This window comes from Eriocheir sinensis, chromosome 32, assembly GCF_024679095.1.
Source record: "Eriocheir sinensis breed Jianghai 21 chromosome 32, ASM2467909v1, whole genome shotgun sequence".
Classification (NCBI taxonomy): domain Eukaryota; kingdom Metazoa; phylum Arthropoda; class Malacostraca; order Decapoda; family Varunidae; genus Eriocheir; species Eriocheir sinensis.
In genome coordinates, this window is record NC_066540.1 from 15,266,763 (window position 1) to 15,284,338 (window position 17,576).

Genomic DNA, 17,576 nt, shown 5'->3' on the forward strand with positions numbered 1-17,576 from the left:
ATATTAAACAATGTATACTTATTTATTTGAGACTGTTTAGAGTCATAGATATGAAGCTGATGTGGAATTTGATCTATACCCCACGATGCCCATGGCTCTAAAATAAGATAGAAACAGTATGCACATGACTCCAAAAAAATAATTCTGGTGTAATTAAGAGTTTTGTGTCACGGGGAGTCTGTAAAGCAGGTGTTGTTACGTAATTAGAGGTCAGGTACATATTTTTCAGTGTTTGTTTACAGGTGTGGAGTCTCAAAGTTGCCAGATCGTCATGTTCAGCCTCTTATTTACTGATTCCCGACCCATAAACTGTCTCCTGCACCCCAATAATGAGATTTATTTATAGCTATTGTTAAAATGGTTAATTCCTGGTGTGTTTTGGGTAATATTTCAGTGTGGGAATCTGGTAAATACGGTGCTCTGAGTACGACAATCTGGCAACGTTAGGCCGCTGCAGACGACGCCGGTGTTGTAGGAATTAGCTCGCAGTCGCAAAATAGCTCGCAGAGAGGTTCAGCTTGGTTACTGTTCCTATATTTAACTCCCCGCTATTTTTTACCTATCCTATTTCGGCTCCAATACACGGCAAAAACATCAGATAATCACTTTTAATCAAGAGAAGGCTTTATAACAAATGAATAGGGTAGATTTTAGAGAGAATTACCAAACATTGACGCCTACTCAGATCTTGCTGGTTTGGGCAATACCAACCACCACAAATGATCACAAGTGGACAAACTAGAAGAAAATGAGGCAAATTGATATATTTCCCTGCTGTGTATTCCCTAGTTAGCACGAGTAGTGGACTGCATAGCGACTTATTTCCGCGGGGAGGTATTTCTCGGTACACCGGGAGCACGTGTTGGGGCTCTGGTGACCTTGCCATCTGTCTGTCCTTAAAACTCTGCCTATTTATCCCCCTCTGATCCACTGGTGACCCCATAACACACGGTACGCTACACTCCTCCTCCTCCTCCTCAGTTAAAATCATCCTATAAGTCCTCATGATAAAAGAAAGGTAGAGTTTTTTCCTTGAGGTATTGGCAGTCCACGAGGGTATGAGGTAAAATGATGCAATGTTTATTTTCATTCTCTGAGGACATGTTATTATCTGTGAGGACATGGTATTATCTGTGAGGACATGGTATTATCTGTGAGGGCATGTTATCATCTCTGAGGGCATAATTAATATATCTGAGGGCATACTGTTATCTCTGAGGGCATAATTAATATATCTGAGGGCATACTGTCATCTCTGAGGGCATAATTAATATATCTGAGGGCATACTATTATTTCTGAGGGCATAATTAATATATCTGAGGGCATACTATTATTTCTGAGGGCATAATTAATATATCTGAGGGCATACTATTATTTCTGAGGGCATAATTAATATATCTGAGGGCATACTGTTATCTCTGAGGGCATAATTAATATATCTGAGGGCATACTATTATTTCTGAGGGCATAATTAATATATCTGAGGGCATACTATTATTTCTGAGGGCATACTGTCATCTCTGAGGGCATAATTAATATATCTGAGGGCATATTTAATATATCTGAGGGCATACTGTCATCTCTGAGGGCATAATTAATATATCTGAGGGCATACTATTATTTCTGAGGGCATAATTAATATATCTGAGGGCATACTGTCATCTCTGAGGGCATACTGTTATCTCTGAGGGCATAATTAATATATCTGAGGGCATAATTAATATATCTGAGGGCATACTGTTATCTCTGAGGGCATGATTAATATATCTGAGGGCATACTATTAGTTATTTTACGTGAAAACATATATCGTTTGCATTTCCTCCCCATGCAAGGCTCAAAACGTCACCTCAATACGGCTTGACATTACGTTTTCTTCAGGTAACAAGTCTTTGCCTGCTGACACAAGCCGCATTTCCTGTAACAAGTCTCAGCCTGCAGGAAGAACACGTGTAGTCTATGTAACATGTCTTTGCCTGCTGGTAGAACACGTGTAATCTATATAACAAGTCGTAGCCTGCTGGTAGAACACGTGTAGTCTATGTAACATGTCTTTGCCTGCTGGTAGAACACGTGTAATCTATATAACAAGTCGTAGCCTGCTGGTAGAACACGTGTAATCTATATAACAAGTCGTAGCCTGCTGGTAGAACACGTGTAGTCTATATAACAAGTTGTAGCCTGCTGGTAGAACACGTGTAATCTATGTAACATGTCTTTGCCTGCTGGTAGAACACGTGTAATCTATATAACAAGTCGTAGCCTGCTGGTAGAACACGTGTAATCTATATAACAAGTCGTAGCCTGCTGGTAGAACACGTGTAGTCTATATAACAAGTCGTAGCCTGCTGGTAGAACACGTGTAATCTATATAACAAGTCGTAGCCTGCTGGTAGAACACGTGTAATCTATGTAACATGTCTTTGCCTGCTGGTAGAACACGTGTAATCTATGTAACATGTCTTTGCCTGCTGGTAGAACACGTGTAATCTATGTAACAAGTCGTAGCCTGCTGGTAGAACACGTGTAGGCTATGTAACGAGGTATTATTTCATTATTACTAAAGTTAAGTGGATTTTATTTCAATGGCCATCAATCTGGGTTCTTTTAGCAGCAATAGGGCAAAAGGTTTTAAAGTGTAGGAATCAAGAGGCTGTGAGAGAGGAAGGAGAGAAGAATTAAAGTTAGTATCAACTATTTCTAAAGGTCAAAGATGGGGTCAGTCGGGTTCCAATGATCGTTTCTTTAGGTTCACGGTACAAAAGAAGGGTCACACTACCACCAGGGTCATAAAACTACCCCTGGAAATGCCCACAACTCCTACGAAAGTCTAGTCAAATATGTGTTTCTTGGTCAGCGAAATGTCTGATAATAGGAACCTTAAATAACAGAAAATAACACACACACACACACACACACTTGACATTGGTGCCTCATCCACTCACTATTTCAGAAGCCAGAATAAGGAAGGTGAAGATGGAGGAACCAGAGGAAGGAGGAGAAGGGGAAACAGCAGTAGAAGGAGAAGAAGGTGAAGGGAAGAGGCTGGCTGAGGTGGTGAAGGGAACCCACCGCCTCCTTAGGGCTCAGTACAAGGAAGGTGAGGAAATGGATGAGAAATGGATAACCTAACCAGGGAAAAAAATACAACCCACTCAGCCCCACATACTACCCAAGCCTAGCCCACTCACTACCCTGCCCTAGCCCACTCAGCCCCATACACTATCCTACCCTAGCCCACTCAGCCCCACACACTATCCAACCCTAGCCCACTCAGCCCCATATTACCCTACCCTACCCCACTCAGCCCTACACACTACCCTAGCCTAGCCCACACAGCCCCATACTACCCTTGCCTAGCCCACTCATCCCCACATACTACCCTAGCCTAGTCCACTCATCCCCATACACTACCCTAGCCTAGTCCACTCATCCCCATACACTACCCTAGCCTAGCCCACTCAGCCCCATACACTGCCCTACCCTAGCCCACTCATCCCCATACACTGCCCTACCCTAGCCCACTCAGACCCCACATACTACCCTAGCCTACCCCACTCATCCCCACACACTGCCCTACCCTAGCCCATTCAGACCCCACATACTACCCTAGCCTAGCCCACTCAGCCCCACACACTATCCAACCCTAGCCCACTCATCCCCACACACTACCCTAGCTTAGCCCACTCAACCCCATACACTACCCTACCTTAGCCCACTCAGACTCCATACACTGCCCTACCCTAGCCCATTCAACCCCATACACTACCCTAGCCTAGCCCACTCACTACCCTAGCTTAGCTCACTCAACCCCATACACTACCCTACCTTAGCCCACTCAGACTCCATACACTGCCCTACCCTAGCCCATTCAACCCCATACACTACCCTAGCCTAGCCCACTCAGCCCCACACACTATCCTAGCCTAGCCCACTCAGCCCCACACACTACCCTGCTCTAGCCCACTCAGCCCCGCATGGTACCTTAACCTGATTCAGTTAATAACCTAACACCATGTAATTTTATGTATCCAAGCTTAATTAGGTGATGTAATATTGTATGGTGACTTATTATTGCAAGGGTATTGATAACTCTCTCTCTCTCATGACCTATTTACCTACCATCTTTTCTCTCTCTCTTTGCCTCCCTTCTTTCTATCTATTTCCCTCCTTATTCATCTCCTTCCCTCTCTCCCTTCCACCCTCCCAGCTGGAGAAGGGGCGGGAGCAGGTGCGAAGGTGTGGAGGGAGCACCTGGAGAGGGAGGAACAGCTGAACAGGTATGCGCAAGCCATGCACACCCTCGCCACACAGCACTGGCCCTCCGATGACCAGGTTAGTCTCTCTCTCTCTCTCGGCTCATTATAATTATTTCTCCATCTTGTATCAATTCCTCCTCCTCCTCATGTTTACCTTACTCACCGATCCCCTCGTGGTCCCTCCCCCAGGCCAGCATGTCACGGGTGGGCTGGGTGAGAGCTGCGGTGAGGGACTACTACTGGGGCGGAGGACTGCTGGCGGCCACAGACAAAGAGATGAGGAAGTTGAGCCATCTGGAACTTACCCCTGACCAACCCCATAGCCCTCAGTGAGTGTGGTGTGTGTGTGTGTGTGTGTGTGTGAAGGGTGCGAAGGATAAAAGAAAAAGGTATGACAGAGAAGAGGAAATCTGTGAAGGGCTTTAACAATAACTTCCAGTCAGTTTCCATAGAAGAAAAAAGTTTTTAAGCAGATGCCAGTAAGCAGTTCATTCCCCTCAAATTATTAGATATAAACATTAAACAAGAAGTCAGTGAGGAGTTGAATCTTCTGGACAAAAGGAAAGCAAGTGGCTCTGATATATAAATCCAACAAAACACTAACATTGACCAACCTAGACCATTAAAATCCATACAATTCCTTACTTAACCCAGTAGCAGCGAGGATCATGATTCTTAATGGTCCCTCTAAGCGAGAAAAATGAGAAAAAAATCACTCCTCACACAAACCATTTCATAATATATATCAAAGCATTTGTGATCAGTTTATGTATCATCTATTTTGGGGGGTTAAAATCATGGCACAAATTTGGCCCATCGCTGCTACCGGGTTAAAGCTCATAATTCCCATAATACTGACCCTCTCTCTCTCAGGCCACCCCCGCCAGATGGTACAGTACGTGTTCTGGACGTGGGCAGCTGTTACAACCCATTCCGTGTGTTTCCTGAGTTTGAGGTCACGGCTATTGACCTCTGTCCCGCCCACGAGGTTAGTCTGTCTACCTGCCGACTCTTTTTTTCTTATTTGTTTTCCTCTGAATGGGTGAATTTCCTCCTACTCAGTTTTTCATTCTGTAATTATTTCATGGCTCTCTTACCTATTTGTGATAACTGTGTATTGACCTACTTTTAATATACAGGGCCAGTCAGTAGCTACAGGAGTCAGTGAGTTAGGCAGTCAATTCCTCAGTCAATAAGTAGCCAGATCAGTCAGAAGGTAAATCAGTCAGTCAGTTAGGCAGTCAATTCCTCAGGCAATAAGTAGCCACATCAGTCAAGTCAGTCAGAAGGTAAATCAGTCAGTGAGTTAGGCAGTCAATTCCTCAGTCAGTCAGTAGCCACATCAGTCAGTTAGTCAGTTAGGCAGTCAGTTCCTCAGTCAATCAGTCAACTCACGAACGTTTTCTTTTTCCTGTTTCAGTCAGTGTTCAAGGGTGACTTTCTTAATTTGGAGATCATGGAGAAAGAAGATGAAGGGGGAGGAAGAGAGGAAGGAGGAGGAAAAGGAGGAGGCACTAAGGTGGAGGAAGAGGAAAAGGGAGGAGAAACCACAAAAAGGAAGGAAGAAGAAGAAAGGAAGACACACACAGTAATAAAACCAGAAGACAGAGGAGGAGGAGGAGGAGGAAGAGAAAAAGGAGAAAAAGATGTGAAAGAGTATGAAGAACAAAGACAAGGAGGCCAAGGAAAGGAAGAGAGAGGAGAAGAAGAAGAAGGAAAGAGAGATGAAGAGGAAGGAAGACAAGCAGGATTAGGAATTACACCCACAACCACTACCACCATCACCATCACCACCCTCCCAGCCTCGTCCTTCCATGTAATAGTGCTGAGTCTAGTTCTGGAATACCTACCAGCACCAACGCAGCGCCTCGAGTGCTGCGCAAGGGCATGGCGGCTCCTAGCACCGGGGGGCTTGCTGGCTATCATAACCCCGGACAGTCGCCACCAGGGAGCCAACGCACATCTCTACCAGCTCTGGCGTGTGTCCCTAGCTGGCCTGGGCTTCGGGAGGATCAAATACGACAAGCAGACGCATTTTCACGGGTTCCTGTTCCGCAAGGGGCTGTGTCGGGCTGCCTGGCAAAGTGACGTCCCTCGGTTTCTCAGTTCGGCCTTAAGTGCAGCGCCCTCGGTCCGTGCCAAGCTAAGGGGGATCGACTACTCCAAAGTGCACCAGGAACTGTACATACCACAGGACTTTGAGGGCCTTGAGGGGTCAGGGAGAAAGCGAGTGAGGAGAGGTTGCGATCAGACCGATGGGCGTAAGAAACAGAAGAAGGAGAGTGAGGGTGGAGGGAAGGGAGAGATGGATGAGGGGGAGAGAGAAGAGAAAGGAAGGAGAAAGGAACATGAGGGGAAGGATGAGGAAAGACACGGAAGGGAGGAAGTGAGTGGTAGAAGAGGAGAGATAAATGGGAATAGGAAGAGAGAAGAGGAGGAGGTGAAGGAAGAAAGTGGAGAGAAAGAGGTTGAAAGGAGAGGGGTTGAGGTGAATGGGAAGGGAGAGAAAGTAATGGAAGAGGAAGATCACATAGAAAGGGAGGTTAATAGATGACAGGAAAGAGAAACTCGACCAGAAGAGGAGATAGAAGGAAACAAAGACATGGAGGAGAAGAGATGAGGAAAATGTAGAGGAAAAAGGGAAAGGAACGCTATTCACATTTTTCATTATTTTCATTTTTTTACAACAAAGGAGACAGCTCAAGGGCACAAAAAAAGGAAACAATAATAAAAAAAGCCCGCTACTCACTGCTCCTAAAAAAGAATCAAGAGGTGGCCGAAAGAGAGGTCAATTTCGGGAGGAGAGGTGTCCTGATTGCTTTTGAAATAAATTTAAAACTTGACATGTGGAGTTCAGTCTTGCCAAACTGTGTGAGGTTCTGTGTTGGTGGGAGGAGGAGGAGGAGGAGGAGGACTATATCTATCTACAGCGGGAGCATATGCCATAGCTGGGCTTGTGCATGGAGCTATTTTTTGCCCACTATCCCTTGAGCCTGTGGTGGGTAGGAACTCACCCCCCGACACACTGGGCTGGTGTTGTTGGACGCTGAAATGTTTAAACCCATGACTGCGGATTTCCTACCAGAAGACATCACCAAGCTACAGGAATGGAACAAAAAAGTGGCTGCTACAATTCAATGAGGAAAAGTGTAGTCTTGCACCTTGGGAGGGGATATCCAGCATGCCAGTACCACATGGGAAACACTCCACTATCCACCACAGAGGTTGAGAAAGACCTGGGAGTGTATGTTACCAGGCTACCAGTGAAGGCCAAATCCAGCACACCAGTACCACATGGGAAACACTCCACTATCCACCACAGAGGCAGAGAAAGACCTGGGAGTGTATGTTACCAGGCTACCAGTGAAGGCCAAATCCAGCACACCAGTACCACATGGGAAACACTCCACTATCCACCACAGAGGCAGAGAAAGACCTGGGAGTGTATGTTACCAGGCTACCAGTGAAGGCCAAATCCGTGTCAGTCGCAGCGGACGGGTTAAGAATACGGCTCATGGGTCGGTAATTTCTAAAGGTCAAAGAGGGGGTTCTAATGAGTATTCCTTCAGGTTCACAGCACAGAGGAAAGATCAAACTACCACCAGGGTCATAAAACTACTACTGGAAATGCCCACAACTCCAATGAAAGCCTTGTCAAATATGTGTTCTTGGTCGACGAAATGTCTGATAATACGACCCACAGTCTTGAGTTAGTTAATCATAGCGTAAAGCCCAGGCCCTGTAAAACTACAACTAGGTAAATACACACATATGTAGAAGGTAGAGGGTTGACTTAATCATGACATACAACCAGGTAAACACACACACACACACACACACACACACACACACACACACACAACACTGGAGAGAAGAGAGAGAGGGGACCTAATAGCATTATACAGGATACAAGAGGGATTGGAGAAATTGGACAGGGAAGACCTAGTGGTACGTGACAGAAGCGTGACAAGAGGCAATGGTAAGAAATTGAAGAAGAGCGACTGTAGGAGAGACATCAAGAAATACAGTTTTCCATACAGAAGCATAACAACATGGAACGGACTTGACGAGGAGAATGTGTGAGCAAAAACGATTCATGAATTTAAAGCCAAACTGGATAATAAGCGTTATGGAGACGGGACAGCACGAGCCTAGTACAGCTCTTTTCCTATATATTTCACAACTAGGTAAATACACACACACATACACATATACACACACCAATATCCGTGTAATCCATGGCGTCCAGAGTTTGAAGTGACACGCAGTACATCATAAAAAACTCTCCCTTTTCACGACCCAAGAAACTGAAACACAAACTCTCCATGTGATGACTTTATAGCAAATTTGGAAGACTCAAATCACAATGAAGGAGGCCAACCAGGGATGCTAAATTATCGTACTCCTCACATTGTATTTTCAGGATTCTGACTCATAAAATATTACAAAAAAACATCCCTGATTAATGATTTTAGCAATAAATATAAAAGCATATCACTATTTGTGTGCATGAGACTGTTTTGGGTCAATAATCGGGAAATATAAAATGCAGAGTATGACAATTTGGAACCGCTGAGGCCAACTAAGAGGATGAGAGCAGGCCTGGCAGATACACACTAAACCATCAATGCCCAAACAGGAAATAATAACAGTAATAATGAGAAAGTATACAAAGACTACTGTGGTTATCATTAAACTCGGTGGATAAGGAAGGTAGGTCTGGAAGCGTACAAATGCTATAAAATTATAAGTCTTTACTAACCCCATCGCCCGAGACCGAGGATAAAGGGGATGAAGTAGAAGGTATGTCGTAGGAGTAAATAAGGTCCGCCTAGCTAACAGGAACACCCAATAAGGAGTTAGTTTAGAATGCAAAAAAAGGGTCGTGTTCAGCTGGTCTTAATAACAGCATGTATGCCTGTCAAGAATTCAAATTATAGTCAGAATAGAAGATAAGTCATAGGAGTTAACAAGCTCTGCCTAACTAACAGGAACACCCAATAAGGAGTTAGTTTAGAATGCAGAGAAAGCAACATGTTCAGTTTGTCCTAATGGCAGCATGTACGCCCGTCAAGAATTCAAACTATAGTCAGAATAGAAGATAAGTCATAGGAGTAAACAAGCTCTGCCTAACTAACACGAACACCCAATAAGGAGTTAGCTTAGAATGCAGAGAAAGCGTCATATTCACTTTGTCCTAATGGCCACACATCCCCCGATCAAGGATTCAAACTAGCAACAAATTCTACCTAACATAGTCCATTCACTTAAGTCCGACCCAAGCTGACGACATAAACCTAAGCGTGTTCGTAAGCACAGTGCAGATCACCAGAAAGTGCCGCGTGAGATTAACACAAACAGAGGTTAAAGAAAACTTGAAAGTCATAGCAGCAGCCAATCAGCACTCAGCTTGCAAACACGCTTAGGTTTATGTTGTCAGCTTGGGTCGGACTTAAGTTAACAGACTTATAGTAACATCCTGGACTTAAGAATTCAGCCATACAGATCACAGCAGATTCATTTAGGGAGAGAGTGACTGAAACAAATGAGTGAATATACCTATTTCTCTCAATGCAGGAACGGAAATAACGTGGAAAAACAAACAAAAATCCTTGACACAAATACTTTCTTTTATCACTTTAATTGAATCACAGCTCCCTCACACACAACCATCTTCAGCGATAACCGCCACTCGGGAACACAAATTGGGTTGGGGTGGGTTGGGTTGGGGTAGGCTAGTTGGATTTTGGTTTGGATGGGGTTGGGGTGAGCTAGGTTGGATAGGGTTGGGATGAGCTAGGTTGGATTGGGGTGAGGTGGGCTAGGTTGGTTTGGGGTGAAGTGGGCTAGGTTGGTCTGGGTTGGGGTGGGTTAGGTTGAGCTGGCTTGGGGTGGGATATGCTAGTTTGGTTTTGGTTTGGCTTGGGTTGGTGTGTGGGATAAGTTAGATAGGGTTGGGATGAGCTAGGTTGGATTGGGGTGAGGTGGGCTAGGTTGGATCAGGTTGAGGTGGGTTAGGTTGGTTGATGTTAAGCTGGTTTGGGGTAGGCTAGTTTGGCTTTGGTTTGGATTGGGTTATCCATCATTTCAAAATACATACAATGCTGGTGTGTTCTGGGTAGATTAGGTTAGGAAAGGTAGTCAGGTAATGTTAAGTTAGACTGCTATTTTACCCAACCAACACCACCCCAGAACAAATCCTATACTATCCATCATTTTAGAATACATACAATGCTGGTGTGTTCTGGATAGGTTAGGTTAGGAAAGGTAGTCAGGTAATGTTAAGTTGAATTGCCTACACTACCCCAGAACCAATCCTCAAATAACCGTCATATGAGAACGTGATGTTGTCTTCTGATTAGGTTAGGAAATATAAAGTCTGGAATTGTTAAGTTAAATTGCTTATCTACCCAACCCACACAACCCCAGACCCAGTCCTCTAATAGCGTCATATGAGAACGTGATGTTGTGTTCTGGTTAGGTTAGGAAAGATAAAGTCTGGAATTGTTAAGTTAAATAGCTTATCTACCCAACCCACACAACCCCAGACCCAGTCCTCTAATAGCGTCATATGAGAACGTGATGTTGTGTTCTGGTTAGATTAGGAAAGATAAAGTCACGTAATGTTGGGTCAGATCACTTTTCTACCCAACCCACACTACCCAGAACCAGTCCTCTAATATCCATCATATGAGAACGTGATGCTGTTCTGTTCTGGTTAGGTTAGGTAAGGTAATGTTAAGTTAGATTGCTACTTTCTGCAACCCAAACTACCCCAGAACCAATCCTCTAATATCCATCATTTGAGAACGTGACGCTGTTCTGTTCTGGTTAGGTTAGGTAAGGTAATGTTAAGTTAGATTGCTACTTTCCGCAACCCAAACTACCCCAGAACCAATCCTCTAATATCCATCATTTGAGAACGTGATGCTGTTCTGTTCTGGTTAGGTTAGGTAAGGTAATGTTAAGTTAGATTGCTACTTTCCGCAACCCAAACTGCCCCAGAACCAATCCTCTAATATCCATCATTTGAGAACGTGATGCTGGTATAATCCGGGTACTTTTTCTTAAGGAGGCCGACCGTTATGCTGTGGTCCGCCTTGCCGTAGCCCTGGGAGTACCCGTAGACCTTGATCGACTTCTCCTCTGGCTGGTGACATATCCTGCCGCCACCGACGCACTCGCAGTCAAGCCCCAGAGCCTCGATGTTGGGGGTGACGCGGTCGTACACATCGGAGTGGTATTCTGCGGAGGTGTATCTGTCGGGGGGGTAACAGAGGTGGTGAGGGTGGGTGATGGTGGTGGTGAGGGTGGAATAGTGTATGTGTGGTGGTGGTGGTGAGGGTGGCCAATGATGGTGGTAGTGGTGTTACTGTCATGAGGTTAAAACTGAAGCTTGATGTGAAAAACTGAAACAAATAAGAAGGGAAAAACTGCACAAAAAACACTTCCGCCTGATTTTTTAAACGTCACATTAGCCTCCGTCAACAATAAATGTGAGTAATCTGTCTTATTTAACCAGTTTTCAAGGCTTGGCTAATCAGTTTTGCAGATTTTTTATATCTTTTTACAACAGTTGGAAAGTTTCATTTAGTCGGCGCAACATGCCAACATCTGTGGTCATATGCTGGAGAGAGACAGGAGGGGAAGGAATTATAGAAGGAAACAGATCCCAGGAGACGGGACACAACCCCCAATTAATACCTGGTACTCATTCACTGCTGGGTGGACAGGGGCATAGGGTATCGGAAAAGCCGCCCAAATTTTTCCACTCCGCCTGGGAATTGAACCTGGGCTCTCTTGGTTGTGGGCTGAGTGTGCTAACCACTGCACCACGAAGCCCCCCTTTTTTACAACAGTGTGTGTGTGATATGTTGACTTAGCTGTGAAAATCCAACACTTCTAACAAACTGGGTCCCAAATGTAGAATTAAAGAGCCATACAAACCACATAGCTGTTAATAAAGTGAGTAGCGGGCTTTTTTTTTTCATTATTGTTTTCTTTATTTTTTTACGCCTCTGCTGTAAAAAAAATAAAAAATAAAATACTACTATGGCATTTAAATAATCTGGCATTGCTCTCTTTCTCTCTCTCTCTCTCTCTCTCTCTCTGACTCACCCTCGAGCGATGTACTTGGTTGTCTCCGGGGCTGGGGCGGGGGGACTGTGGCACACCTTGATAAGCACATACTTGAAGGTGCCAGCATCAATGTCAACATCTGTCACCTTGCCCAGCGATGCCTCTGCCATGGTTGCTAAGCCTGAGGGGAGGATACAGTGAGGTGAGAAGGGGAAGGGAGGTGATGGGGGGAAAGAAGGGAAGGGAGGTGATGGGGGGGAAAGAAGGGAAGGCAAGAAAAGGGGGCACAGGAAGGGAAAAAAAATGGACATGATAGAAGAGGAGGAAAGGAAAGAGAGAAGGCAGGAAGATTGAGAGGAATGAAGGGAGAAGGAGAATGAAGTATGAGGGATAAGAGGAGAGAGAAAAAGGAAAAATAAGACAGCAGATTAAAAGTATGAAGAAAAAAAGGAAGATTAAGAGGAATGAAGACAAAGGAAAGAGACGGAGGAAGAATATAAGGATTAAAAGTATGAAGAGGAGAAGTGAATCAAGAGAAAAAGAGGAATAACATAAGAAATAAAGGTCACTCGGTGCTGTTCGATCATTTGGAACACTACACCATATTTACCGAACTGCCCCATGGTATTTAATTGCTCGGTAAACATCTATTTGACAACTCCCGTCCTGCTCACTGCCCCGTAAATGACCCGACTCCAGTACTTAGTGAATTGCTCGGTAAATAACAACACTACACCATATTTACCGAACTGCCCCATGGTATTTAATTGCTCGGTAAACATCTATTTGACAACTTCCTTCCTGCTCACTGCCCCGTAAATGACCCGACTCCAGTACTTAGTGAATTGCTCGGTAAATAACAACACTACACCTTATTTACCAAACTGCCCCATGGTATTTAATTGCTCAGTAAACATCTATTTGACAACTCCCTTCCTGCTCACTGCCCCGTAAATGACCCGACTCCGGTACTTAGTGAATTGCTCGGTAAATAACAACACTACACCATATTTACCGAACTGCCCCATGGTATTTAATTGCTCAGTGAACATCTATTTGACAACCCCCTTCCTGCTCAGTGCCCCGTAAATGACCCGACTCCAGTACTTAGTGAATTGCTCGGTAAATAACAACACTACACCATATTTACCAAACTGCCCCATGGTATTTAATTGCTCGGTAAACATCTATTTGACAACTCCCTTCCTGCTCACTGCCCCGTAAATGACCCGACTCCAGTACTTAGTGAATTGCTCGGTAAATAACAACACTACACCATATTTACCGAACTGTCCCATGGTATTTAATTGCTCGGTAAACATCTATTTGACAACTCCCTTCCTGCTCACTGCCCCGTAAATGACCCGACTCCAGTACTTAGTGAATTGCTCGGTAAATAACAACACTACACCTTATTTACCAAACTGTCCCATGGTATTTAATTGCTCAGTAAACATCTGCTCACTGCCCCGTAAATGACCCGACTCCGGTACTTAGTGAATTGCTCGGTAAATAACCCACCTTACCCAAACCACAACTCATTCACTAAACTGCCCAAGCAAACATGACATAACGCCGTGAACCAAGCACATGCACCTGGAATACGCTGGAAAGTGTGAAAAAGCTTGGGATTTGGCGCCGCTGGAGGGAGACAGGCGGGGGGCGAGGCCACAGGGGAGGCTGGCCAGGGGTCTAGACAGCCTTCCCCACATCCCGGCTCCACACTCCTTATCTTTTTGGCCTATTTCTCCTTATGTCTCCCGTTTCCACTTGCCTTCTCTGCGTGTGGGCGTAGCTAAGGGATCTGCAGGTGTGCGCGTGCCGGGACAATATCAGTCAAGGTGAAATAATTTGAGAAGCGGCTTTAATTAGAACCCAATGTTGTGGACCGACCTTGAACTTGAGCGTGGGAGTCCAGCAGTCAGGATGTGCTCCCGGGATATGCCTTTGCAACGCTCTTCTTCTTGTGTCTTGCAGGAACGGGCACCATAGCACAAAATGATTAATGTTTTCCACCTCTGCTCCACACAGCTTGCACTCTGTCTGTTTGTGTGTCTGTTGCTGTCAAAAGATCAAGATCACCCGGCAGCTGCAAACTAGGGATGGGCTACCATGGAAGGCAGCTGCCGTTAATTTGGGTACCGGTAGTTTTGGTACCAAAAACTCAGGTACCGTTAGTACCGGTACCGGTACCGAAAGTAATTTTTTTTTTATCTACATGACGTTTGATGAAATTCCTAATTAAATTATCTGTAGAGAAAACTCTCATTATTTTATCATCTTATATATATATATATATATATATATATATATATATATATATATATATATATATATATATATATATATATATATATATATATATATATATATATATATATATATATATATATATTTACTACACCATCTGTATGTGCATGTGTCAAAATGACTGGAGAAACAAGTGAACATTTTGAGATATAAAAGCACGATCCTCTATAGTCCACCACAGTCAATAGGAAAAATCTTTAGTGCTGTGTTGAATGAAAGGTTGTGTAAATGGATTGAGAGTGCCAGGGTGCTGGGTGAGGAGCAGAACGGATTCCGAGTGGACAGGCGAGCAGAAGATAATATGTTTGTTGTAAATGAGCTGATTGAAAGGAAAAAGAGAGGAGGAAACTGTACTTAGGCTTCCTAGATATAGAGAAAGCTTATGACAGGGTGAATAGAGATGTGTTATGCAGAGTGCTTGAAAAAGTTGGGCTGAGTGATAAGATTGTTAACATAATTAGAAGTATGTATGTAGGTACAAGAGCAAAGTATAGACTAGGTGATCTAGAGACAGGTTGGGTGAAGAGTGAAAGAGGAGTGAGACAAGGCTGTATATTATCACCAACATTATTTAGTCTTTTCACAGAGGAATTAGCAGTCAGAATGAGGAGAATGAATGCAGGAGTGAGAATTGGAGAGGATAAAGTATGTGTGTTGTTGTATGCGGATGATGTGGTGGTTATGAGTGAGTCTGCTGAAGAACTACAGAGTCTCCTAGATGTGGTAGGGGTTATGGAAGGGATTTTGGGGTTAGGTTCAGTAGTGAGAAGAGCAAAGTAATGATAGTGAATAGGTCAGAGGATGAGAGAGAAACAACTTGGAGACTGGAAGGGATGAGTTGGAACAGACGGAAGAATACAAGTATCTAGGGGTGTGGATGTAGGTAATTGGATGATGCAGGTCCAAGAATGTAAAGATAAGTATGGCAAACCAGTGGGTAGGCCGTCTGTGAGTGCAGCGAGGATGAGAGCGAGCAAGTATGATGTCATCCGTGAGGTTTGGAAGAGTGTGGCTGTCCAGCATTATGTATGGAATGGATGTGATGACATGGAATGACAGTGAGATAGAAAAATTGGAAGTGGGGCAGAATAGGGTAGCAAGAATGGCACTGAATGCACCAAGGTTTGCAGCAGTAGAGGCTCTTAGGGGGGACATGGGATGGAGCACGTTTAGGGAAAGACTAGTAAAGGCAACCTTGAGATATAAAGTGAGACTGGAACAAATGGAGGATGCAAGATTAGCAAGGAAAGTATACTTGTGGAGTATAAGAGATGGCAAATGGGCGAATAAATGTGGGCGAATGATAGACAGGAATGTTATGCTAAGTAGGTGGGTGTACCGACCCTTTGAAGATAGACAGAATGTGTTTGAATGGAGAATAACAAACAGAAATGGAGAGGGGTTTGAGTGGGATGTAAGAAAGTGGAAGAATGTGATAGATATGGCAGTTAAAGATGAGGGATTGAGCAAGTGGAAGAATGAGATGAAAAGAAAGGCTCTCGACTGGTATAGGAGAAAGTGGCCCCAAAGTGTGAGGTGTGGTATGAGGAAGCCTGGGAGGTGATCTTCTTTTCCGTGCTAGAGCGCAGTGTCTGGATGTGAATGCAAGGAACTATAGATGGTCTGAGTCCGCAGCAAAGTATGCCAGATGTGTGACAGGGTGTGGACGAGACTGTGCAGCATGTAGTGCTGGAATGCAAGAAGTATGACAGGGAGAGAACGAAGATGATGCATGTGTTTTTGAGCGAGATGGGACGTGATGTAAACGGGAGGACTGGAAGGGAGTGGATGGTGCTGCTGCTGGGGCTCAGTGGAAAGACGAGTGGACGAGTGATTGAGGCAGTGAAAGAGTTCTTGGAGGGCATGTGGCGTGAAAGATGTAGGGAATGATATCTTGCCCCGAGAACATTGACTTCCCGCATGTTTTGTTTTCTTTCCACAGGAGCTGCCGATATAAAGGCCTGGCTGGGGAGAAATCCCGAGCCACCTGTGACATCAAGATCAAGATCAAGATCAGCCTGTGCTCGGCCCGCCACGCCCCGCGAAGGGGTGGCGGACGGTCCTCAAGCCCCTGCATGGCCAGGCCGCGGGGCAGCTTCCCGCCGGACACTTAACGTCGTCATCGTGGCGTGAGGTCATGGGCTTAAGACAAGGGTGCGTCATGTCACCATATATGGTTATTCAATATTTATATGGATGGTGTCATTATAGAGAAATGAAGGGCAAAGTTGGAGAAGTTGGAGTAAGACTGTTCGATGAGGGAAGGAATTAAGTGGGTACTGAATTCGATACTGTTTGCTGATGACACGGCCGTGTCATCAGCAAACAGGATCATTTTCAGCAGTGAGCACCGGCCGGTGCTCACTGCTGAAAATGGAGTGACCTACAAAATTTGGTCAGTGTTTTTTATAGTACATGTAATAGGAGAAAGCTGAAAGTAAATTTCAACAAAACTTAAGTGATGGTTTGTGAGCTGAGTACGTAGAAGTGAGGTTGTAGATTTTGTATGCCCATATAGAGTGGGCATTGAATGTGAAAAATAATGCAAAATAATTTTGAATGGTGAAGAAATGGAGGAGGTCAATGAGTTTAAGTACCTTGGATCATACGTTATGTGTAAGCATGGTGGTATGGAGGGAGAGACAAGAGAATTGGCATTGCAAGGAAGACGGGTGGTAGGGTCTTTGGGACGAATCATGAATGGCAGAAGTGTGAACATGGAAGTAAAGGGGGATTTGAGAAATACAATAATAGTACCAACCCTCACATATGCAAGTGAAACGTGGGCCTGGAATGAAAGTCGTCTAGAGTGCAGGAAGTGGAAATGAGTCATTTGAGGAGTGCTTGTGGTGTGAGTAGAATGGCGGAATGAGTAATGAAAGTGTGAATGAGCATTTTGGAATGTGTCACAGGGGTGAAGGGAAGAAGT

At 44.5% G+C, this 17,576-nt stretch overlaps 2 protein-coding genes across 5 annotated transcripts; one reads left to right on the top strand and one right to left on the bottom strand.

The window, feature by feature from the left end:
• The first annotated feature begins 837 nt into the window (after positions 1-837).
• Positions 838-7,101, top strand: LOC127006238 (S-adenosylmethionine sensor upstream of mTORC1-like). Of its 2 annotated transcripts, none has more exons than XM_050875863.1 (6): positions 838-951; positions 2,953-3,099; positions 4,210-4,334; positions 4,448-4,587; positions 5,132-5,246; positions 5,679-7,101. In XM_050875863.1, exons 2-6 carry the CDS (start codon positions 2,976-2,978, stop codon positions 6,810-6,812), a joined length of 1,638 nt encoding a protein of 545 aa, XP_050731820.1. In that variant the 5' UTR covers positions 838-951; positions 2,953-2,975; the 3' UTR covers positions 6,813-7,101. The 2 variants fall into 2 exon arrangements, with proteins under 2 accessions (XP_050731820.1, XP_050731819.1); XM_050875862.1 differs by having other exon boundaries at positions 844-1,063.
• A 1,477-nt stretch (positions 7,102-8,578) lies between these two features.
• Positions 8,579-14,470, bottom strand: LOC127006239 (14 kDa phosphohistidine phosphatase-like). 3 transcript variants are annotated; one of them, XM_050875865.1, is made up of 4 exons: positions 14,231-14,470; positions 12,377-12,518; positions 11,030-11,517; positions 8,579-10,916 (listed from the first exon to the last, which is right to left on the bottom strand). In XM_050875865.1, exons 2-3 carry the CDS (start codon positions 12,505-12,507, stop codon positions 11,274-11,276), a joined length of 375 nt encoding a protein of 124 aa, XP_050731822.1. In that variant the 5' UTR covers positions 12,508-12,518; positions 14,231-14,470; the 3' UTR covers positions 8,579-10,916; positions 11,030-11,273. The 3 variants fall into 3 exon arrangements, with proteins under 3 accessions (XP_050731822.1, XP_050731821.1, XP_050731823.1); XM_050875864.1 differs by having other exon boundaries at positions 14,112-14,469; XM_050875866.1 differs by lacking the exon at positions 14,231-14,470 and adding an exon at positions 13,934-14,098.
• Positions 14,471-17,576: the final 3,106 nt, after the last annotated feature.